Below are 22,233 nucleotides of genomic sequence, written 5' to 3'. Positions count from 1 at the left end.
AGTTGGATTTTCTCATTCATAGATACCCAATTTGATTTCAAAAAATGTTCCAGTGCGTACCTGTCGACGACCATGGCGGCAAACTTCCAGTCGCTGATGACCTCGGACTCGATGTCGGACTTCTTCATGCGACCGGTGATGAACTGCAGCTCTTTGAGGATTGTGTGCAGCTCGCGCTGGGTCCCGCTCAGTGGCAGCGACGCCGAGGTCTCCTCGACCGTCGCCGGCCTGCCCGTCAGCGGAGTTCCGTACACCTGCCTGTACACGTCCAAGTTTGATCGTACCGCTCTTATGGTAATCGTTTTAGGGGGGTCTCGTGACATTTCTGCCGGCAGTTGGTAAAACAGTGTTTCGCAGAATAAGGGGCTCACCTCATATAGTCCCTGGATGGCGCGCTCTGACTGCTGTTAATATTACGAAAGTCGTCGTCGATGTCGAGGACGTTGGCTAGTAGGCTCTTGCTGCTTCGCTCCTGTAGCTCGAGCTCCTTCATGCGATTGCTCATGAGGATCGTCTTCCTCGTGATCTTCTTGCCGGGACGGTCCATCCTCAGCATCCAGGGCAGCCATTGTAGGAACACCGTCTTCGTCTGTCGACACAAACGCGCACACGCATCCGCACACATGCGTCCATTAATTTCGCCACATTCAAAGCCCAGCCTCCCGAGTTTCGCGCTCGACGAGAGTTCGCTCGCCGTGTCCTTCCCTTGATTATACTCACCCAATTCGGCATCTCGTAATTGTCGGGCTTTCGGTGGTGGTAGTTCAGCACGAGGACGGTGAGCACGACGCTGCTCGCCACCATGAACATGATGCAGTTGAAGTAAGTTCCTGTGGAGAAACGCCCGCGCCGGACACAAAGTCCAGGCGATTAGTCGCGGTTCGTTGACTGATTGTTTTTTTTCGTCCGCCAGGTCGACCTCGGGAGAGTATGCAGACCTCTCGCGAAGGACCTGATGGGACGTACAAGACACGGATGCGCAGAGGAGGCTCGAGAGAGACTCTTTTTGTTACTCTAATCGTTATAAGCATTGGTGGTCGAGCCTCTTAGGAGCCTCCTCGCAAGGATGCATCTGGGATGATGTTTCTTTTAGAGCTTCTTCGTTTATAAAAAACACAGAGACACGAACAAACGCAGTCACACTCAGTTATATCCATCGTCCGAAAATTCGGAGCGCACACAACGAGCTTTGGAGCACAAATTCGTTCTCTAGGCACAACGACACATTGAGAGACACTGAGAGAGAATAGAGAAACGGATAGTGAGAGAGAGAGAGAGAGAGAGAGAGAGAGAAGAGTATTCTACAAACTAGAAAAACTACGCTACAGCTATAAACACACAGAGACATACACATATAACGTACAAGCTACACGAAAAAATGCGAAAAAGCAGAGGACTACGGTATTACTTACTTTCTGTGCACTCGGCAATACACACACACATATAACAACGTCAAAAATACATATAATAATGTAAGCAGGGGATGAGAAACGCTCGTGAGCATACACTCGCCGTGTTATGCGCTTGGAGGGGTGTATTTTTTTTGGCAAAACTGCTCGGGCTCTTACATCAAAACTCATGCACATACGTGGTTGGTTGCACTGCGGTTGCATACACGCCGCGACTTCTTCCCGTCGTCCTTCGAGTATACAGCTGCTCGAAATCCGAAGGGAAGCTATTTCGTGAACGACTTTCAAAGAAAAACGTGTGTGTAACAACGTAATCCGTATACAGGGGGGTGAGAAGCTCTTCTACGGGGGACGTGTGTGTACGCCGCAACGATTATACACATTGAGAGCGCAAAAAGCTACGGGCTCATGTTTACACAATAAAAATAAGAACAACAATAATAATCATGATGTATTTGCGAGGGGCTATGTGCGAGGGTGAGCTAGGAGGTGGGAGACTTTTCAAAAGAGTTGTTCGCTAATATATTTCACTTCTTTTCACAATTGACTCTGTGTGTGTGTGTGTGTGTGTGTGTGTGTGTGTGTGATACATCGAGCAGGTATGGTTTTTTACTTTTAATAATAATAAAAATACACAGTAACGCCACGAGTTACTTTGCTTTATTCACTTGTTTAACCATCGTTCTTATTTAGTCATTGTTTTTGGTCAAGTCGACGTGCACATTTCCAAGTAGACTTTTTTTTCATCGTTTCTTTAATGGCATGTGGTTTATATCGAGTTTTTCACTTTTTTTTTACTTTTACTTTCATTGCATAATTACGTGTGATGTAATAATAACAATCTATGAAATACTCTGCGCATAAATAAAATCTTCTGAGGCGTGAGAGGTAGCAGGGCTTGATAAAAGTAAAAAGAGTAATGATAATAATAATAACAACTACTTTGTCAGAGGGATGGTTACGTATATAAATACGGTCGTAGTGCACATGTGCTCTACTACCCTATAAGCATAATATACAGTATAATATGTCGTTATATGCACTGCGCTTCAAATCATCCAAATTTACACAGACTTTCGCTCCAAGAAAGGAACTAAAAAAAACATAGAATCTAATTTTGCGCGCGCGTCTGAGAATCTGAATTCAGATGCCGACTGATTTCACTTTAAAAGTCTCCCTCTCCACACGCCAAATATACGAACAAGGCATATATCCTCGAAATCAAAAGTTCGTCAGATATTTGGCCGAAATTGATTTTATTCCCCGCACGCGAAGTGTCCGCTGTATAGATGTGTGTGTGTGTGTGTGTGTGAGTGAGTGCATAGAAAGTGTGTTATTACAGCTGCCAGGGCACTAATCTCCGCCTCTCGAGAGGAAATAACAAGCCCCTTCTCTGGGCACCCTATGCATCGATCCGACGCAAACTGCTGCTGCTGTGCGATCGGATGCATCAAGAAGTCAAATCGAATCAGCGCTGAATAATGCCCGGGGCCTTTCTCGGCATAAACGATGAGAGAGATCAGAGCTTAGGTCCTGAATCCTCGAGAGGAGGCTAATTAATAGCCTAAGCACGGATTGAAATTTCGCCGCGTCAATTGATAATTAGTCCCCCACTCCAGCTCCTCGTCGAAAGTATGGCACCGCGGGCGATCGTAATCCCTGCCGTGAATACGAGCTCTGCGTGTGTACACGGCTTTTGATGTATCAGTGTATGCGAGAGGAAGAGACAGAGAAGATCGAAAAATTCACGTCCGACCGGAGCGCGACCTATACTACTCCTTCTTCTTCTTTCTTTTTTCAATTACACGGAAGCGCCGTCTGCTTTGTTTCGCGGCGCTGTTAACGTCGGCCTTGAAGACCAGGCGGCAGATAAAAATTATCTCGAAAAACACCGGCAGCGCGCTATAGCATCCCCCTTAATTTCCGGCCTCTTATCGGTCTCCCGCTTTTTTCTCCTGCAAGCTCGTCGGGCTTTTCGTCGATACACGGCGGCCCCGTGTTTTACGGCGCGCCTCGCTCTCTCTGATGGAAATTTAATGAGCAGAGATTTTGGATTATACTCCCGCGTGCAATATTGCGTCCAGGTTGAAAAATGTCAGGGAAACGCCAGCCGGAGGCGTCGGTGAAACGAGCCTCGTCAAAGTTTGCGGGCCAACGGTCAGCGGTAGCAGTAGTAGTGGAACATACTTAATTAGCCGAGGGAGAGAGAGAGAGAGAGAGAGAGAGAGAGAGAGCCAGCTGCACGACGACAACAATCCCGGAGTCGTCGCTGCGGGCCTTTGTCATCTGATTAAAGAGTAAAAAGAGGGGGCGGACAAAGCTCGGTCGCGCGCATCTCGTAATCCCTTTTGCCTGTGGCCTGGCGCTGTTTCTCGGACTCTCTCTCTCTCTCTACCTGCGCGCGCTGCAACTTTCTTTTCTCCTACCGACGCTATTCTTTCCCCCTCGTCAAAGACTGTGCCTGCGCGCACTTGCCCCAGATGACGCGGATTCGGAGGCCAGCGTTCCGTGAATTTTTCTTTTTTTTGCTTCGGTTTTATATTACACAGCGTTGATCGAAAATTTTCCGTCCTTTACGAGCGCGTCTTCGCGTTTTATCGCGCGGCGGGAGCGGGGAAACTCGGCCCGTAAAAAAAGGGATGTGTATAACGACGATCGGCTGCCGGGGCTCGAATTATACGCGATACGAGGTCCTCGGGCGATTCGAAACTTCGGCGGGGGGTTATTATCGTGTGCACACGCGCGAGCGCGGGGCCATTTCGACGGACGCGCTAAACCGCAACCGAGAAATTAATTCCTGCGGTCACGACAGTCCACACACAAGCGTTGATATTGGCGCAGAGAGAGAGAGAGAGAGAGATAATCATCGCAGAGCCGGTTAAGCGGACGTCCTCTGCGAGATTTCGACCTACTTTTTGCTAAAAAATATACGCGTCGATCATTGTCCCTCGCTGTATCTATACGCATTTTTAAAGCTCTCCCGACGGCGCTGGTGTCCGCGAGATTAGAAAGAGAGAAAAAGGAGTGAGGGAGAGAAAAAATAGCCCGAGACAAGAATCAGGTCAGGACAAAAGTTCTCGTAGTCGTCGAGCCAATTATTTCTGTAACTGCAGCGAGTTGCGTTTTTAGAGCCGGCGGCTTTTTTTCCCGCTCCTCCGTCTACTTCTTCTTTTCTCTCAGAGCTCGCGCGCATCTCCTTCTCGATTTAATTAACTGCGCAGCGGATCGACTCTCTTTCTAGCCGTTATAACAATTAAAGCCATCTCTGCTCTTCAATTCTTTTCTGCATCCCATACCCTATATACACCCCTTGTTCTTTTGTACCGGCCGCTTATAATTGCGTCGCGCGCGTAATAATGATTTTATTTAATTTCAAAAGCTAACTAGCAACAATAATGCGCTCGCCGACGCGCGACAAACACGGCTGCGTGTATTGTTCGCGAATTCACGGCTCGGGAGTTATAATCGAATTAGCGCGATTTTTCGCGAGCTTCCACGCGCTTAGGCGCGTTATATACGGGAAGCGCTAAAATCGAGGCGAAATTGGATTTCGCGGCCAATCGCGAAGGATATACTATTATTCATCCGAGTTGCAGATGGAATTTGGGACGGCGTTTTGCGGCCACGCGACGAGCTATACGAGCGTCCTCAGTTTGTTCTTCGGCTTTTAATTGAATTATTCAAGGTCTGGCCGAGAAATGGAGATTCCCCTCGCCGCCAGTGACTGGACGCGTTATATATATATATATATATATATATATATATATATATATATATACAGAGGCAAGTTTCCGACCGCGAGTCGATATCCACTACAGGCTACACAGGAAAGAATCTCGAAATTTCCATGAAAAGCGCCGCAGCCGCGAAGTTTACATCGGAGTAGAGGCTAATCTCGTTTCCAGATTGAAAGTTAACCGGGGCAAGATCCGCATCGGAGAATGGAAAATGGAATCTTCCAGCTGCGCCGATGCAGGAGGGAAGAAAATTCCTCAATCATTGCCCAGAGGGCAGCGAGCTTTGTTCGTCGCTCGGTTAACCGCGAGGAAAATACACAGCCTGACCGCGATGTACCTCAAGAGAGATTGAAAAGTCCACACGCGATCGAAAAGCCGAAACTCGATCGCGCGCTGTAGGGTTATACCTCCTCGTTTGGTATAGCTGTAATTAAAAGGGTATTAAAAAGTCGGAGGAGATCGAGCTAACCGCGGACTATCCTTAAACTCCCGCTACGCGAAGGGAGAGAAATGCTTCCTCCCACTGGCTGTCGGCCAACATTCGGCCTCGCGGGGCTGAAACGAATACATAGATGTGTGTGTGTATGTGTGTATCCCTGCGAGAGAAGAGCGAACGGACCATTAGGGGATCGACGTCGATTTTTCGCAACGGTAATAAACGGCTTTCTTCGATTCTCTCTCGTTTCGTGTGTATTACGAGCCGACACGCGTAACGATGAAACATCTCGTCGGCCGCAATTACCCGCGAGTTATATCGTGCTGGCGTCCGAAGAATCGAGAGATTTATCGGCCGATCAAACGATGACTCGGGCCGATTAAAGCGCTATCATATAGAAAATAACGCGCGCGCGCGCACGCCAAAAAGCTCGCAGCGTATACGCCGCAGCTTTATTATCTATAAATCCCACTACTGCTGGCGCTGCAAGCTCGAGTTTACGTCGCATCAATATACAGCAAAGCGCCTTCTCTCCTTTGACGCAGCGCACGTGCAGCGGGCTGCTTAAAATTCGCCTCCTGTCGCGCCACCTGACGCCTCGCGCGACGTGAATTCGGTTACGCTATCTCCTATATGTATGTACGTGTAACATAGAGGCGATACGGCGTTTTTTCCTAAGTAGCTTTTTCCAAATTCCTTTTTCATTGAGCTTGCACACACATACACATACACAAAGGACTCGGCGATTCATCAGGAGCGCAGTAGCGACGCACAAAAGCCCGTTATAAATAGCTCTCGCGCGGATATGCAAATCGCAGCGCTTTAGTTGAAAAGACGAGCTTGCGCGCGCGTCTGTCCGAAGGTGTACGACTCTTATCGTTCTTCTTTTCTCTCGCGTTTCATTAATCTTCAGTGCCCTTTCCCCGGCTCGTGTGTACCCACCCCGGAGCGTCATTAATTTCGCGGTTCTCCTCTTAATCTCGTCGGCGGCAGCTATCTCCCGCGCGAGCGTGTTTCGGCTCTGATTTTTTTTTCATCGATGTGTTCTTCGACGAGCCGCGAGGTATTACGGTCACGAGTCGGCCGTAAGACACACTCGCCGTCTTGTGTGTGTTTGAGCTATGACGGAAACGTTCGAGGCGTTTGTAAAGAGGCCTTCATTATCGTCGCGAGTGTTTTCCAAGAGACGCAGCCCTCGTTCGGAATTCACCTCACGTAACTCGCTATCCTGTGTCGAGTGATTTTTTTCGAAAAAGCTCTCTTGGTAGGAGCTTTTTCCCCGAAAATAAAAAGCTCGGATACTTTTGGAGCTTCACGAACGAAAAAAAAACGCCCGTTTACACGCGGAACTTTGAATATTCCCGCTAAAAGTTTGATAATTAAAATCACGTCGATGGCAAAAAGCTGTGCCGGCGCTGCTCGACACGCACTTTTGTATGTATACGCGCGCGAGGAGAGTTACATCGAACGAGGGATTTAAATTGCAACGAGAGAGAGAGAGAGAGAGAGGGAGAGCGATACACCGAGCGGAAATTCAACGGCACATATACGCGCGCACGTAAAATCGGGGGAATAGCTCACTCGCTGTGCTGCCGCCGCTGCTGCTGCTGAGTAAATATTGCATCGAACTGCAGCTGCCGTTGCTGCGTGTGTACGTTTCGATGGAAATAGGGAGATTAATATTGCGTTTACGCCTGCGTCGCGCGAGAGTCTCTATAGCTGGTCGCGAAAAATAAATCGGCCGCACGTTGTTGGCCAGATAGAGAGAGAGAGAGAGAGAGAGGCTCCATCTATTCGGGATTAATGAGACGTGCGGCGCGGGATATACACTGTTTTATCCCGGAGAATTCAGGTAAGCGGCCGGCAGGCAAGCTGTTCCTTCTATATTATTCATCGGATTACACGGGAAGAGAGAGCGAGAAGGCCGCTACTGCACTTCCAAGAATTTTACCCCGGCAAACTTTTCGAATTAATTTTAAAACAGCCGTTTCCTTATCGGATGCCATTACCCATCCTCCCTCGCTATAGCTCTGGTTCGCGCGTTTGTAATATTTGGAATAATTTTAATACCAGCTGAGAGAGAGAGAGAGAGAGAGAGAGAGAGAGAGAGAGAGAGATAGAGATAGAGAGAGTTTGCATGATAATAATGCTTGCGGCGTATGCGTTCCGAGGGGCGATTATTCAGGGGAATTGATTCGATGATCGAGCGCGGTCGGCTTTTATTAAAATATTAACAGCCAGTTGGCCCGCAGCCAGTACAAGAAAACCCCCCATAATTTCGGCCCGCTTCGCTATGTGTCTGCGTACACACCCGATACACGTTTCGTCGGTATAATCACGGGGGAAAAAAGCTCGCTCGAATTTCCGAAAACTATACGCGTAGCGGAATCTGGTGTGTAGCCCTAATGAAAATCCGATAAGCCTGTAACGCAGGCGTTATTATGACGCGAGTGGAGAATCGAGCTTGCGAGATTGATTAATAATTTGAACGGCGTGTGTCTTTTCGAATCGGGCTGCGGCTCTTCTCGAAATCGAGAGGGACGCAGCTTCAATTTGCCCGACGGGATTTTCAATTAGCTCGCAGTCGTCTTCGCGGCGTGTATAATTAAAAAGGATGATGATATTAGAAGTCCGCGGAGTGTGGTAATGAAGAGGGAGTGTGATTCTTAGAGGAATACGCTCCCGGAAAGGGTGTTTATCTGCGTAATGCGCCAGAAGAAAAAAGATTCGCAAGACTGTAATATCCAGTCGATTCTCATCGTAACTTCGACTCGATATACAGTATAGAGTAAACGCATCAGTATATTATGAAGAAAAAAAAAAAGAAGAAGAAGCAGAGAAGCGAGAGTCGACGCGGAAAATATCATCGTTCGCGCCTCGTTTTTTCCCACCGCAGCGCAATTCATATCCATATTCCGTAAACCATTGCGCTCGAGATGCAAACGAAGCCGAGTGAAAGGTAACTTTTTTTTTACCCCCAACGCGCGCGCCCGTTTGCTCGCGGAAAATATTTTTCTATGTATATAATTCTCATTTGCGAGTAAGAGTCATGAAGAAGCTTCGTGTGCGTTTGTGTGTGTGTGTGCGTGTGTGGGTATAAGGAGGAGGCTGCAATATGTACAATATAAAAGTCGCTTGATGAAATTTACATATGCAAAGTTTGTATACGCAGAGCTGGAGATGGCTGGGCGAACGTTTTGTATGCGTTTATGCACACATGTGAATGTGTGTGTATATACGTATACGGTCACTACTATCGCTCGCTGCATACGCGTATAACAGAGTGTCAGGCAAAAATAAGAAAAAAGGAGAGAGAGAGAGAGAGAGAGTGTGTCTTTACTTGTAATGCTGCACACAATGTAATAATAATAATAATAATACTTGCAGGCGCTATAATTTATTTATCGGTCTTTCGCCATTTTCCTTGTAGACATTGGATTATCCTTGTTCTTAATTATCATTGCGTCTTAGATCATACAAACGGTCGCTTTTACGTGTGCGTATAATAAATGTATGTGTATAATATAGTGTACCCAAGCTTGCGTGTATACACTTCGTTCTAAGATAGCTGTGACAAGCTGTTTATCGATCATCGTTTTAATCTGGACGACAGTTTATCTTTTGCAGGCACTTACACACATTCGCACAGATATCTCTCGTAGGGGCTGTATATGATACGGGACGCACACACACACACACGGGGAGAAAATTGAGTGCGGCCGTAAAGGCATTACACGCGCGAAGTGTCGTGACATAATTACGCCGCGTGAGCTAGTGATTTCGTCGTAAAGATTAATAATAAAGCGACGCGCCAATGTGAGTATAGAAACGAAAAAAAAAGGGAACGACGCGGCTATTGTATTACGCCGAATTTTTCCGAAACTAAAGCCTTTTTTCCTCGCATGTTTAGTTTCGCGACACGCACGCACACACGCGCGAGTCTCGAATTGCTCGTGGGAAATCCAATATTCGCTCTCTCGCGACGGAAAATTTTTCATCATTCTGTCACGCCATACTTCAAAGGCGTCCGAAAGAGAGAGAGAGAGAGAGAGAGAAAAATAACAGAATTTTTCCCAGCACTCGAATCATCGTCATCATCTCGAGAGCTCTTAATCGCGCGGGAAAAATCGAAAAACAGCAGCAGCAGCGCAGCTCATTCGCGGTAATGAATCGCGTTTTGTATACCCAACAACAGCAGCAGCAGCGGCGGCAGAAGCTGTTCCGAGCTTGATGAATATTAATAGCTTTCGGCCGCGAGCAATTAGCGAAAAGGCTTTTCATTCGCTCGCAGCACTCGACCGGACAAGATGGATCTGTTTTGGCTCCCTCTCTCTCTCTCTCTCTCTCTCTCTTGAGTATGACACCTATACCGCTGTAGCTGTCGTGTCCTCCCGTATTTATCGCATGTACATATCAGCGCGCGGGGGCGACACCTGCATCCCTTCGATGATGCATAATTCCCGGGACTTCGATGAACAGCAGCAACCGAACCGTAAAACCGGCGACGCTGTGTATTATGCACTCGTCGTAAAAGTCGGGCCTGAAACGAACCGCGTCGCCGAGCTGCTGGCGTACCGGAGGTCGAGCGAGAATATTATGAAGTGTGGAAATCGAGTGGCCGCGATGATCGAACCTCTGCCGTGTACGTATATTCTCGGCAGTGCGGCGCGTAATCGTGGCTTTTCGCGATTTTCCGCCGGGCGCATGAAAAATTCCCGTCCGAGTCGGCGAACTCGGCGCTCTCTCGCTCGCTGAAATAACAATGCCCTCGAGCCGGAACTTTCGCCTGACCTGTAAAATCAAAATTTCACGCCTCGGACTGTTATTCCGCCGTTAGAGAGGAGACGAACGAGAAAAAAGTGTACTCGCTGTACAGGGAAAAATAAATTCTCCGAGAGAGGGCTGAAAGATTGAGCTCGCGTGTAACTCAACAATTTTCGGCAATGCGGCTGCCGGAAACTTTTCTGCGGCCCCGTTTCCCGTATCTTTTTTACCCCTTCTGCGGCTGCCGCTACTGTTGTTTCTTTGATCCCTCGCAGCCGTTCGGGGAATCCCCGGCTAGTTCAAATATTTACGCGCGCGTGCGAGTAGGGCCTGTTTTGTATACTCCGCGCGCGATTTTCCGATGCGGTTTCACTCGAAATTTATACCGACGAGCTCGCTCCGTCTATATCTCTCTTTTTACGCGCGAAATTGTATATCAGCCTACGAGCCCGGAATTGTTCGACTTATTCGTAGAATTCAATCGCAAACACAGTGGCAGCTCGAGGTCTCGCGTAATTATTCGAAGACGATGCGCGTAATTGTCGCGCTGCGCGGGCTGAATTTATGCGGTTTGTCGTGCGCCCGCGTGTAAACGTCAAAGGGCGCGCTCAGCCCACTCGCTACTCTATATAGCATATATACGTGCGCGTGTGTGCGATCGATTCCGCAGTTGCGACCGCGATGATTAATGACGCGAGAAAGACGGCTGCGCCGCCGAGGCTCAACAAGTATTACGAGCGCGCGGCTGATATGGGCCGTTGCTGCTGCTGTGCGGTAATTAGATAGCGTGAAAGATGCGGTCGTTCATCGCGGATTGATGATGCGCGATTTTTGTTTGTCATAGTGTGTGTGTGTGTGTGTGTATTTGCCAGCGACAGGTCGGAATTAATTCGCGTGAAATGCAGCTTCTTCGGCAGGGTCCTCTGACAAAGGTGTAATTGAATTAGCGCAGATCGGCCGCGGGCTCGGATATGATGCACGTGTGTATGCGTTCATTTTCTGATTAATCAGGGGAGTATATAGATGCACGGTATCGTTTTTAGACCGTTAGACACGCAGTCGCTCCTCGAGTGTGCACATAGGGATACTCGTGCATGTTATGCGCTATTAAACTCCGGCTCGAGAAGACGACCATGATGATCTCGGACTCGACTGTAAACACTCGATGTTATGGCTGTGATGGAGAGATGCTGCGTTCGATGCACGTGTATGTGTGTAGTTCGTGTGTCCATATACCACTCGCACTCGAACACAAAATATTCGACACAAGTATAATGTACAGAGCAGGTGTAATAATGACAAAAAACAAAACAAAAACAATATAGTATACAATAATATACTCGCCCTCACGGCTTGCGGGGCCGGATCGAGCCGATATCGTTATGCGGATGCGAAGGGAAGAAGTAGTAGTGGCAGTAGTAGAAGCAGTGCTTCGGTTCATTTTAGAGTTCGCAGCTGCAGTTCCCGTATACGGCGGCGGCGGCGGCCTTTTTTTCCTCTGTTATACACACACACACACGCATACACACTCGTCCGATCTGCGAGCGTATGCGTTGTATAGAGAGCAGCGCGTGCAGCTGCGAAGTTTCGTCATTAGTTCCTCATGCATTTATACACACACGCTCACACTCTCTTCAGACTTTTGCTTTTTAATGCGGGCCAGTATATATATGTATGTATGGGCGATGAATGAATACGTGCCGCTGCTTTGACTCTCCGCGAACAATGCAAACGTGTACGCGTGTATAAGAAAAAAAATAAAAATTCCGAGCTCGTCCGGTAAACACAATGTATACCTGTATATAGGTTATACCCGTAGAAAACTATGTCGATCGCGTGACCGCGCATTTCTCACGCGGCGTTCGGGGAAATTTCAGAAAAATTCGCGCCGCGGCCGAGGATAAAAAAAGTAAGCCGCGAGGAGAGGATCGAGAAGTTTCGGCGAGCGCGAGAGGCTTCCAACTTTTTCCATTTTTCTCTCGCGCCCGCGAGCTTTTAAACTCTCTCCCCCCCCCCCCGCTGCGCAGGATATCGAATCGCACGCTCCTTCTCGCGCGTAATCGATGCTCCCGCGTATAATAAGCGAATATCCGCTGGATATCGCCGAGGGGAGAGAAAAATACGGGGAAAATCGGAGGAGAAACAAGAGCCGAAATTCAACGCAGTCCCTCGCGATCGAGCGTCTCGCCAACTCGTAATCGGATTTGCGCAGAACGGACCATTACACTCTCTCGTGTACGGGATCGCCTATTTGCCGGCGCGAAAAATTCTCCCGCGCGGTTCAAATATTTATACGAGCGGCCGTCTTCGAGCTAATCTGACAACGTCGGAGTTTATGGAACGAAGTTAAATAAAAGCCGTGAGCGCCAGAGAGAGAGAGAGAGAGATGGCTGGGAATTAAAGCAGACGTTACGAGATAGAGAGAGGGGAAAAATACGCTAATTCGAGCGGCGAAGCGTCCTTTCCGCGAGAGCGAAACAAAAATCGAGTGACAAAAACACGAGTCGGAACCATTTCCGCGACAGGTTCGACGAGAGAGAAAAGAGAGGAAAAAAATACACAGCCGCACAACAGCTCGACGGGGGAGAGAGAAAAATCGTCACGTCCGTTCGATTAACGAATAGTAATGACCGAGTGTGTGTGGGAGTAGTGGAGGCCGGAAAAGTGAAAACGTATTTTTGCGATATTTATAAGAGCTGCCGCTGCGGACTTTTATTTTTAATGATAATGGAAACCCGCGCCGATTCGAGCTAGCGCGTTATTTACCCTCTGTCTGTGTCGTGCGCTATATACGGTTTAACGAACTGCTGTAAATTGCTCTCGACGTTTTTTTCATTATCTACGAGCTCACACGAAGCGCGTTATATTTCGTCGAAAAAATTCGAAAGTTCGTCCCGACGAAAAAGTTGCTTGCGCGTGAAAATAAAAGGAGCGAGTTAAATCATACTCGAGTTAATGAACTCTTTTAAATTATCCCAGACGCTTTTTGTCCAAAGAGGGATGAAAAGTCGAGTGGCAGACCCTTTTTTTATCATTATCCATAACTCATCTCGTCGTTAAAGTTTCGCTTTGAAAGATCCGAACGTAATTCCATCCGACTTTAATTATTCTTCTCGATGCTCGATGTAACGCGAATATCACATAACGCGTACAGTTGATGAAGAGTATGAAAAAAAAGGGAAGAGGACGTCGACGTTTTAATAACCGCCGAAGAAATTCATCTCGCCGCGGGCAGAGTTCCAAAGTACGGTAATGACCCTGACGCTTCTTTTTTTTCTAGGACACGACGCGACGGCCCGGAGAAAAGGAAAAACACTTTGCAGGAGCTTTGCTAATTTCGCGCGGCGAAGATAAGACAAGGCATCGCGCGCCTTATGATGCCGGAAGCGGAAGCCTCGGGAGGAGATACTGCAGGGCTATGTTTGCGAAACGCCGAGTTCGAGAGGCTGCACGATTACGAGAGGGATGTATAGCATAGACTGTGACGGGCTGATCGTTAGCGCGAGAGAGAGAGAGAGAGAGAGAGAGAAGCCTCGGATAAGCGATGCGTTTCCATGAAGGCTGAGTCGTGCGATGATGGCCCTGTGTCGTTGAGATTTTTTAGAGGTGGAATTTTTAATTTTTCGATTTTAGGGGAGGGAGCGTGTCTACCTTCGGAGATGCGTGTTGCTCTACTTGGTATACTCATACAGGTACTGGGCGAGAGGCTACGGATTCCAGCGTTTATACATTCGTCGTGTTTTATGAGAAGATAAGCTTCACTCAATTATTATTCACGATTTTATTTTTATGTACTCTTTAGTTAGATATTTACAAGCATTTTTTTGTTAAGTTCGGATTAAATGCGAATTATTACACTACGATACTGATATAATATAATATTAATATATATGTATACAATTCAGTATATAGGTGCAGTCGAGAGAATGCATTCTGCGCAGCATAGAGATATATTCATATGTATAATGTATAAAAAGGAGTGTACGAGATACTTTTGCATATACTTTTATCATCATCGATTAGTTGATTAAATTTAGGCATATAAGAGGAAAGCACATGCTCGAGAGTATATTCGCAAGAGTCGTATTCTTTTATTTCGTCTTTTATCATGTCGTCGCATTTATTTTTATAAGAAATAATATATAAGCATTACTTTTTGTATTATAAGCGTACTCGTTACTCTTACGTCACAAAAGCCGAATACATGGCATATAGTATATAATGTATATATAGTTGAGAGATAATAATATAACATAGCAGTATATATATATATATAAAAGAAAACTATAATAATAGTGGTCACAAAAGAGCTCGTGAATAATTATTGCGTGCTGCGCGCGAGTACATAGCTTGTTTTGGTTTATCATTATTTTTTTTATACACAGTACAGTATAGTGTATAATACCTTTTATCCAGCTTTTAAACTCCGAGAGTTTGATTTATTATCAGAGAGAGCAGTCAGACAGAAGAAGGTAAGTAAATAAACGAGTATACTGTACACTACGGCAGTCTACTGCAGAGAGTCAGGCACAGAGTGTTACTTTATATATATAATATACTGGAGAACCTTTTTATGATCAATTCGTTTTTAAAGCCTTTACATTTTTTGTTGTTGCCGAGAAAAATAAAAAGACAGGGAGAAAGAGAGTGAGAGAGAGAGAGAGGGGGGGGGAGAGAGAGAGAGAGACAGAGAAGAGCGTATGAAATATAAAGGGGGTGTGGGTTTAGCGGCGTGTCGAGAAAAGGTAAAAGAAAAAGTTCGAGATAGCGGCCGGGCTAATAAAAGGAGCAAAAAGAAAGCTCTGCAGATAGAGAGGGGGGGGGGGGGGACAAACGAGGGGTGAAAAATGGAAAGGACTCGCTCGCTCGCCGAGTTCGCGGAGCCGTGAAATCCGGTGATACAGGTGTCTTTCGGATTGGAGCCAGAATAAGAGAGAAGAAGAGTCGAAACGAAATAAAATGGGGGATAAGAGCTGGAGATTTGAAAGATGTATGCAGAGCGACAGGCTGAAAGTGAGAGAAGTTCGGAACCGATGAGGCAGAGTCGCGCGAGAAGTAACGTAGGCCATGGACATGGCGCGACTGTGACCCATCGAGCTCCAGCTCTATTGAGAGAAAGAAACAGTTGGAATATTGCACACAATCATCGGTACCTATAAGCGGCACCGCTTCGGAGGTTCGGGTCAACACGTGGGCCACCAGCAGCGAAAAGACCGTCTGGGACAACAGGATCGTCACACCTGCAACATCATATACACACGCACACCCTCGTACGATATCCCTTTTTTTCATCTTCAAACTCAAGCTATAATTCTGTGTGTGTGTGTGTGTGTGCAATGTTGTAATCGTCGTGTGCACGCGTGCTGTGTTCAGAGTCTGGAGTTGAGGAGGTTAATTTGAAAAAAAAAGTTAAGAAAAAGCAATGCGGTGGCGGTAGTACAAGACAGACGCTTTTCCCCTTGTCGTCGCATATCAGCCGCGGCCAAGGCACTGATTTCCTTGGCCGGTGCTCCGAAAGGAAAATGGCGAAAGGGACGCGGACTTCGTTTATCATCATGGTTATATTCTCACTTTGACGTTCATCCATACGCTTTAGTTTTCGCTAAATCAATGCAGACGGCTATACGTACACCGTACACGTACTGAGAAAAAGACACTCAATCAGAGAAACGTCGATACCTCCCTAATGTCGCGCTACGCGTCCCGCTACCTACTTTTCCAGCTGTCATCGGCGCGCTGAAATAAAAAAAAGAAATACCTATCCCCGGCGTAAAAAGTCAGAAGACACCGCTGTATACTGGAAAATCCGGAGAAGACGGATGGCTTTCTCCTTTTCGGGGGCAATAAAATCGCGCACGAGCCTCGCGGGAGAGCCTACTACGCGTGCGGGGGTGTATAAAGGGACGCGACAGCATAGCGGGGGTGTGTTTTTTTTTATAGGCTGATTTTCCGCGCGAAACGTATTCGCTCTCAGAAAAGAGAAAAAGTAATTACTTGTCGAAACAAAGAAACCGGTCAAAGGAGCCGCTCGGGCGAATCGTTTTCCACTGGTGATTACGTCTCTCGGCATAGAAAAGAAGCATCGTTCGGCCCGAAACCGCCGGTCTCTCTCTCTCTCTCTCTCTCTCTCTCTCTCTCTCTCTCTCTCTCTCGTGGCGGCGATTGCTTTTAAATTGGACTTTATCAAGCTCAAAGGCTACTCTCGCATATCACAGCGTAAATTTCGCGATAAATTTTTCCGCGAATCATCCCTCGCGGACACGAGAGAGAGAGAGAGAGAGAGAGAGAGAGAGAGAGAGAGAGAGAGAGAGAGAGAGAGAGAGAGAGAGAGGTAAACGTTCCGAGCGAACTGCAGCCAACTAATTAAGGTTTAATAAAGTTCTCGTAGACCAACAGGACGAGTCAGCGTTCCGTGGCGCGCAAACTCAAATTTGCCGCTGCAATCTGGTCAGTAGCCGGGCTCTGGAAGCACCTGTGCGTGTGTACGCCGAGCTTTTCGATTAATCTTATATTCGCTGCGTATAACGATAACGATCGACAAAGAGGAAACAAAAAAAAAACGATAACAGCGTCGTACGACACATCCCCGGTACACATAATGGGAAGAGAAAAGACAAACACAGAGAGCGAGCGGCCGGTCATATAATCGTCTCGTTTGCACAGGCCTCTCTTTGTGCAAAGATCGAATCGACCCGACAGCGGACATACGGTATCAGCCGCTCGCCAACACACAGACGCACTCATCGTCGCGAGAGCAGCGACGCCGGGTTAAATCAAAGCAAATTCGCGCGTAAAAGCAATTAGTCTCTCGGCGATTTCTCTCGCTCATCGATTCAAATGCGCTTTTTACCCTCGACTCGAGATGTATGTATCGCGTGTGTATCTATTTTTCTCCGTTTTTTTCTTCTCTCAGCATCGGCATCGCCTCCTGATGCACACAGCCAGCTGGAATTCGGCGCACGTCCTCCTCGAGCTTTCCGAGCATGCGCGCCCCGTAAACACACTCTGCGCGATTTGTCCGAGAGAGAGAGAGAGAGAGAGAGAGAGAGAGAGAGAGAGAGAGAGAGAGAGAGAGAGGGCGGATCCATAACATATGGATTACACAATAAACACGGCGCTCTTGCAAGCGAGCACTCGATGAATTTTATAAGCCGCTTTGGCCCTCTAATTCTCTCTCTCTCTCTCTCTCTCTCTCGCGCGTTCTCTCCCAGGAGCTGTAGGCACGCGCAGTTGGCAATTAACCGGGGCGCGAATTTTGCAATTTAGATTATGGCGCCGCATTTGCATACATTGTATCGGCCTTGTCGGCCGTATACGCGCGAGCGCGTCGAGTCCTTTATCCCGCCGAGCTTTTTCGAGCTTTTTTCTGCAGCCGAAGCGCGACAAATCGCCAGGAGAGCTTGTTGCGCCGATATCCGCTGGAGTAGTGCCAAGAGCCTAACTGAAATACATGTCATCTTTCCTCGCCCCCTCAAGACGTGTATATCCTCTGCGCACGGCGAGGCTATACCTGCGTTCTCCTTTTTTTTCGCCGGAGTGAGAGATAGAGAGAGCTGAGAGAGATATATAGAGGGAAGTTTCGAGAGGAGAGCGGCACAAGCGATGCGCCGACGTGTTTATACACACTGTACTCTTTTTCCGCTCGTTGTCGTCCTGCTGCTGTTATCCTGTGGGATTTTGAGAACAGCCAACACAACGTGTATACAGCAACCAACGCACGACACACAACTCGTGAACAACGTATACAACCTCATATACAGATATATATATATATATATATATATATATATGTGTGTGTGTGTGTATCCAACGGACGCTCGGATAAAATACATACACAACGAACGTCAAAACACGACGACCAAGTGTGTTGTCTTTTTCGTCTGTGTGTCTGTGCGTGCGCGTGTGTGTATGTGTGCAAGGAAGAGTGTAACAGCAATCGCGTCAGGCACACACGCATACACACACGCGCGTCGCAGGACACACAGCGATTTATATAATGTATACCAAGATACCACAGTGACAGTATAAAGACACAATATACGCAACGCAAAATACTGCACGATCAATCAAAACCAAACGAGTAATATCTATGAAGGTGTATAGAGAGATAAATAGAGAAGGAGGGCCGTCAGCGACTGTATCATACTATATTGATGCTTAATGTAATGCTGTGTGTGATGTGTTTCATATATCGATACAGAGAACGAGAACAGAGGCACGATTCAGCGCTCGTTACAAGACATATGTATCTTTGTGGCGACGGGCGCGATGCCCTTCAGGTTCATTATAATCACTTTTCAGCAGTATTGTACAGAGAAGAAGTTCATCTACGTGAGTAGTCAGAAAACGACAGAGAAGGTGATGAGGCAGAGATTAGCAGTGCTATATACTGTCGAACATATATTTATCCAGCGTTCTTAGGTATATGTATGTGTGTGTGTGTGGGTCTTGAAACAAAGGCGCGACGTTCTCCCGCTCCTACAATATGCACACTAGTGCTGAACTTGAAAAATAAAAAAGCTCAACAGGCCAGCTCGAGCCCATCTCAAACAGACGCGCGTGCACGCTCCAATTTTCTCTCTCGCGCTTTCTTTCTTCCCTTCTTCTGTTTGTCCGGTCCTTTTCGCGGCTAAAATTAACATCGGCAGAGAGATGAAGCCATATGGAAGAGAACCGCGCCGGACCTATATAATACAGAAACGCGCGCTAGTGCTATGCCGCTCCGGGAATTGCGCGCTCGAGTGGCCTTTTTTTCTCGCGATTTTTTTCCTTCTCCCCTCGGGATCGTATCATAACGTATGTGCGTGTGTGTGTGTGTGTATACATACGACTGTGACGAAGTGGGAAAAACGCGGGGATCGATGCGCATTGTTCGAGGGACGCGCTAATGCGCCGCGGAAGGAAAATAGTGGAGCACTACGGAATAATTATTCAAGCGATGTGTGCGAGTATATGGCGCGATTTTTCAGGGGGGAGAGAATGTGGATGAGGCGGTATAGCGATGAATCAAGCAGTATGCATGTGCTCTTTCGGTGGATTCGCAAAGTCAAATCTAGACTCGTTCGTATTAGCAGCTGTTCTCTCTGCTTTTCGAATAATCGCGCGTTTACACATAGGCGAGCTTGCGCGTCCACTGGAAGTATATAGAACATAGTAAGAAATTGCACATGTTATAGAGGATAATAATGTTAATATATCATAAAAGTATCATATCGATATAAGCTAAATTCATTGTATAACGTGAGTGGCATGCTTCTGTCGATTCCTGATAAAACTCTGTTTATACCATGCAGTGTGTGTATACAGTCTAAAAAGTCGTATGTATATGAGCCTATCCAGTGTGTTGTCGCGTCCTCCGGATCGACGTTCCGTAATTAAAACCGAAACGTCCGGGCCGACGCGACGATAATTTCCACCTGTCGAGTTGAAAAAAAAAAAAAACAAACTAACAAGAAATCCCCCGATTCCCCGTATAAATTCTTTCGGCGACAATGGAGATTCATCGCGGTGTAGGCTCAACGCGAAAAAGCCAGTGAGAGGGAAAAAAAGCGAGAAAAAAGGAAGCAGACAACGCCTACACACACACATACATACACGTTTCCTCGTTATCGCCCGAGATTTATGGCCGACGAGGCTTTAGCGTATATACGAAGGAGGCGTTCGATTCCCATCTCGAGGACCTCTGCTACCGACGCTCCTTTTGAATAACCCCGTGTGTGTATGTGTGTGTATTCAGGCTACACCTCCTTTTGTCGGGCCGAAGGACTGCCTTGTAATTTATCCTTCGACAATGGCGTACACGTCCCGCTGACGACTCCACGGCGGGCCTACAATGCGACGAGGGGCGATAAACCGCGAGACGAGGCGGGGGAATTGATTGTGTAACCTGGACTTGAGCTTGCGGAGGCGGAGCATCGAAAATAGTCTATACGAGCCGACGCACAGTTTCGAATCGAGTTAAAAATAAAACGATCGCCGCTGTTTTCAAAATTTTTTTCGACGTGTTCGACTTTCATGCAAAATTCCCGACAAAGAGAGCACGCGCGCGCGCGTAAACAGAAAAAAAGCTCTCGCCCTTTGTTCCTTTTCCTCGCGCGCGCATATCTATCACACGAGAGCGGCCCTAGAATATACGAGCGCTGCAAAAATATCTACGAGGTTATAAAAATATAGGAGACGCTGTATACCAGAGCTATATCGTTTATATAAACAACGAAACTCTTCATTTCGCGGATCTTCTTTGACGCGGAGACAGCGAGCAGCGTAAACACGACGCTTCATATTAAAGCTTCCCGGGAGAGGCAAACACGCTGTCGTGGATCTTGTACTTCAAAGTAGTCGTCATACGGATGAGCTTTTTCTTCTTTCTTTTTTTTTTTGGCGGGAAAAAAAAGACGCGACTCGAGCTTTTAATCGAATTCGGCCTGTCGCTGGCAGTTTGCGGGAGAACGACACGCCGCCGCTGCAGTGGCTGTGTTTCTGTGTCACGATTCATTTTCAATCCACCGACGGCACGTCCCCAGCTCCCACGCGCGAAGACTCCGATCAATCCATTTGCGAAATATTGATGTGTGATACTGTGTGTTTTGGAGGTGTCGTGTGTATCGCTGGCTCTTACGAAGATTCAAAAAAAGCACGGGGGAATGCTTCGAGTATATATAAGAGCATATATTTATATGTATATATCGAGCGAATATATAACTGCGATCAAGAGAATTATGTATAGGGGAACATAGCACTGAAATAATATAGCAAGATAATATATAAGGGGTATGTAATATAATAAGTATGAATATATATATATCAAAGGGTGATGATAAATAAATACAAAGCAATATATATATATATATATATATATATATATATATATATATATATATATATATATATATATATATATATATAATAATTACTGTATATGATTAGCTTGTTTTAATTTAACGGCGAAGAAGCCCTTGGTCCGTGGTATATAACATTGCGATTATCGAGAGATTACAAGATACCACAGACCAGCAGCTCCTCTCGCGTCGTATGTATTTAGATAACTTTGTTTAGTAGAGAAATATATAATAATCAGTGGGAAATAATATATACTGAGCATCATATCATAATAACATTATTTATAGTATAATATTTATATTTACGAATATACATGTATTAATCAATAATCAATTAGTTATATCAATTAATAATACGTAATATAGAATATAATAAACTCATCAATATAATATAATCAGTCAATCATCACATATGGTGGATGCGCAGACGCCAAAAAACCGTCTCTCGGCACAAACCCAAAGAGAGAAGGAGTTGAGAGAGAGAGAGAGAGAGAGAGAGAGAGAGAGAGAGAGAGAGAAAAGGAGAAAGAGAGTAGAGATAGCCAGAGATAGATTGGGAGAAAGAGAGATAGTGATAAATATAGTAGCACAAAGCAACAGCGAGAACAGCGCAAATATAACTCCATAATATAATATATAACGTGTACGTGACATAAGTATACATGTATATATATATACGTTATTAAACTTCAAGAAATACGCATATATATGCACACATGTACGCAAGAACTCCAAAAGATAATACAATGCAGAAACAGAGAGAAGAGAGAGGCAGAGCATAAGAAAAGTCGAAAAGTTATAGAAAGAATAAAGTATATAGGCGGCTGCGGCAGCAGTGAAAAAGTGCGCGCAAAGTCAGACATCAGGCTCGCCTCGAGTCCTTTGATCGTCGAGAGTTCGAGCTGCTCCGCTCTTTTCCCTTCCTATGGCGTCTTTGTGCCCGGACGTGGTTCGAATTAGTGGCCCGCGACGAGTTTAAGATGGAAAAATTTTCGAGTCGTCGCAAAATTTATACACGCAACTTCCTCCATCCTTGTTTTCGGCTCTCT

The 22,233-nt window shown here is 46.5% G+C and overlaps 1 protein-coding gene across 10 annotated transcripts in view; it reads right to left on the bottom strand.

The window, feature by feature from the left end:
- Window positions 1–22,233, bottom strand: part of LOC100116683 (nicotinic acetylcholine receptor alpha 6 subunit) — a 121,546-nt gene that overhangs the window by 14,242 nt on the left and 85,071 nt on the right. For 9 of the 10 annotated variants that reach the window (XM_031922198.1, XM_031922197.2, XM_031922201.1 and 6 more), the window contains 3 exons: window positions 721–830; window positions 372–589; window positions 61–258 (listed from right to left, as the gene is read on the bottom strand). In XM_031922198.1, coding sequence (XP_031778058.1) covers window positions 61–258; window positions 372–589; window positions 721–830 — 526 coding nt within the window. Of the gene's footprint in view, window positions 1–60; window positions 259–371; window positions 590–720; window positions 831–15,499; window positions 15,587–22,233 lie in introns of all 10 variants that reach the window. The other variant, XM_031922203.1, reaches the window with a different exon arrangement.

Source organism: Nasonia vitripennis, chromosome 1 (assembly GCF_009193385.2).
Source record: "Nasonia vitripennis strain AsymCx chromosome 1, Nvit_psr_1.1, whole genome shotgun sequence".
NCBI classification, from domain to species: Eukaryota; Metazoa; Arthropoda; class Insecta; order Hymenoptera; family Pteromalidae; genus Nasonia; species Nasonia vitripennis.
The sequence above is the reverse complement of the archived record's forward strand: the minus strand, read 5'-3'. Positions and strand labels throughout refer to the sequence as shown.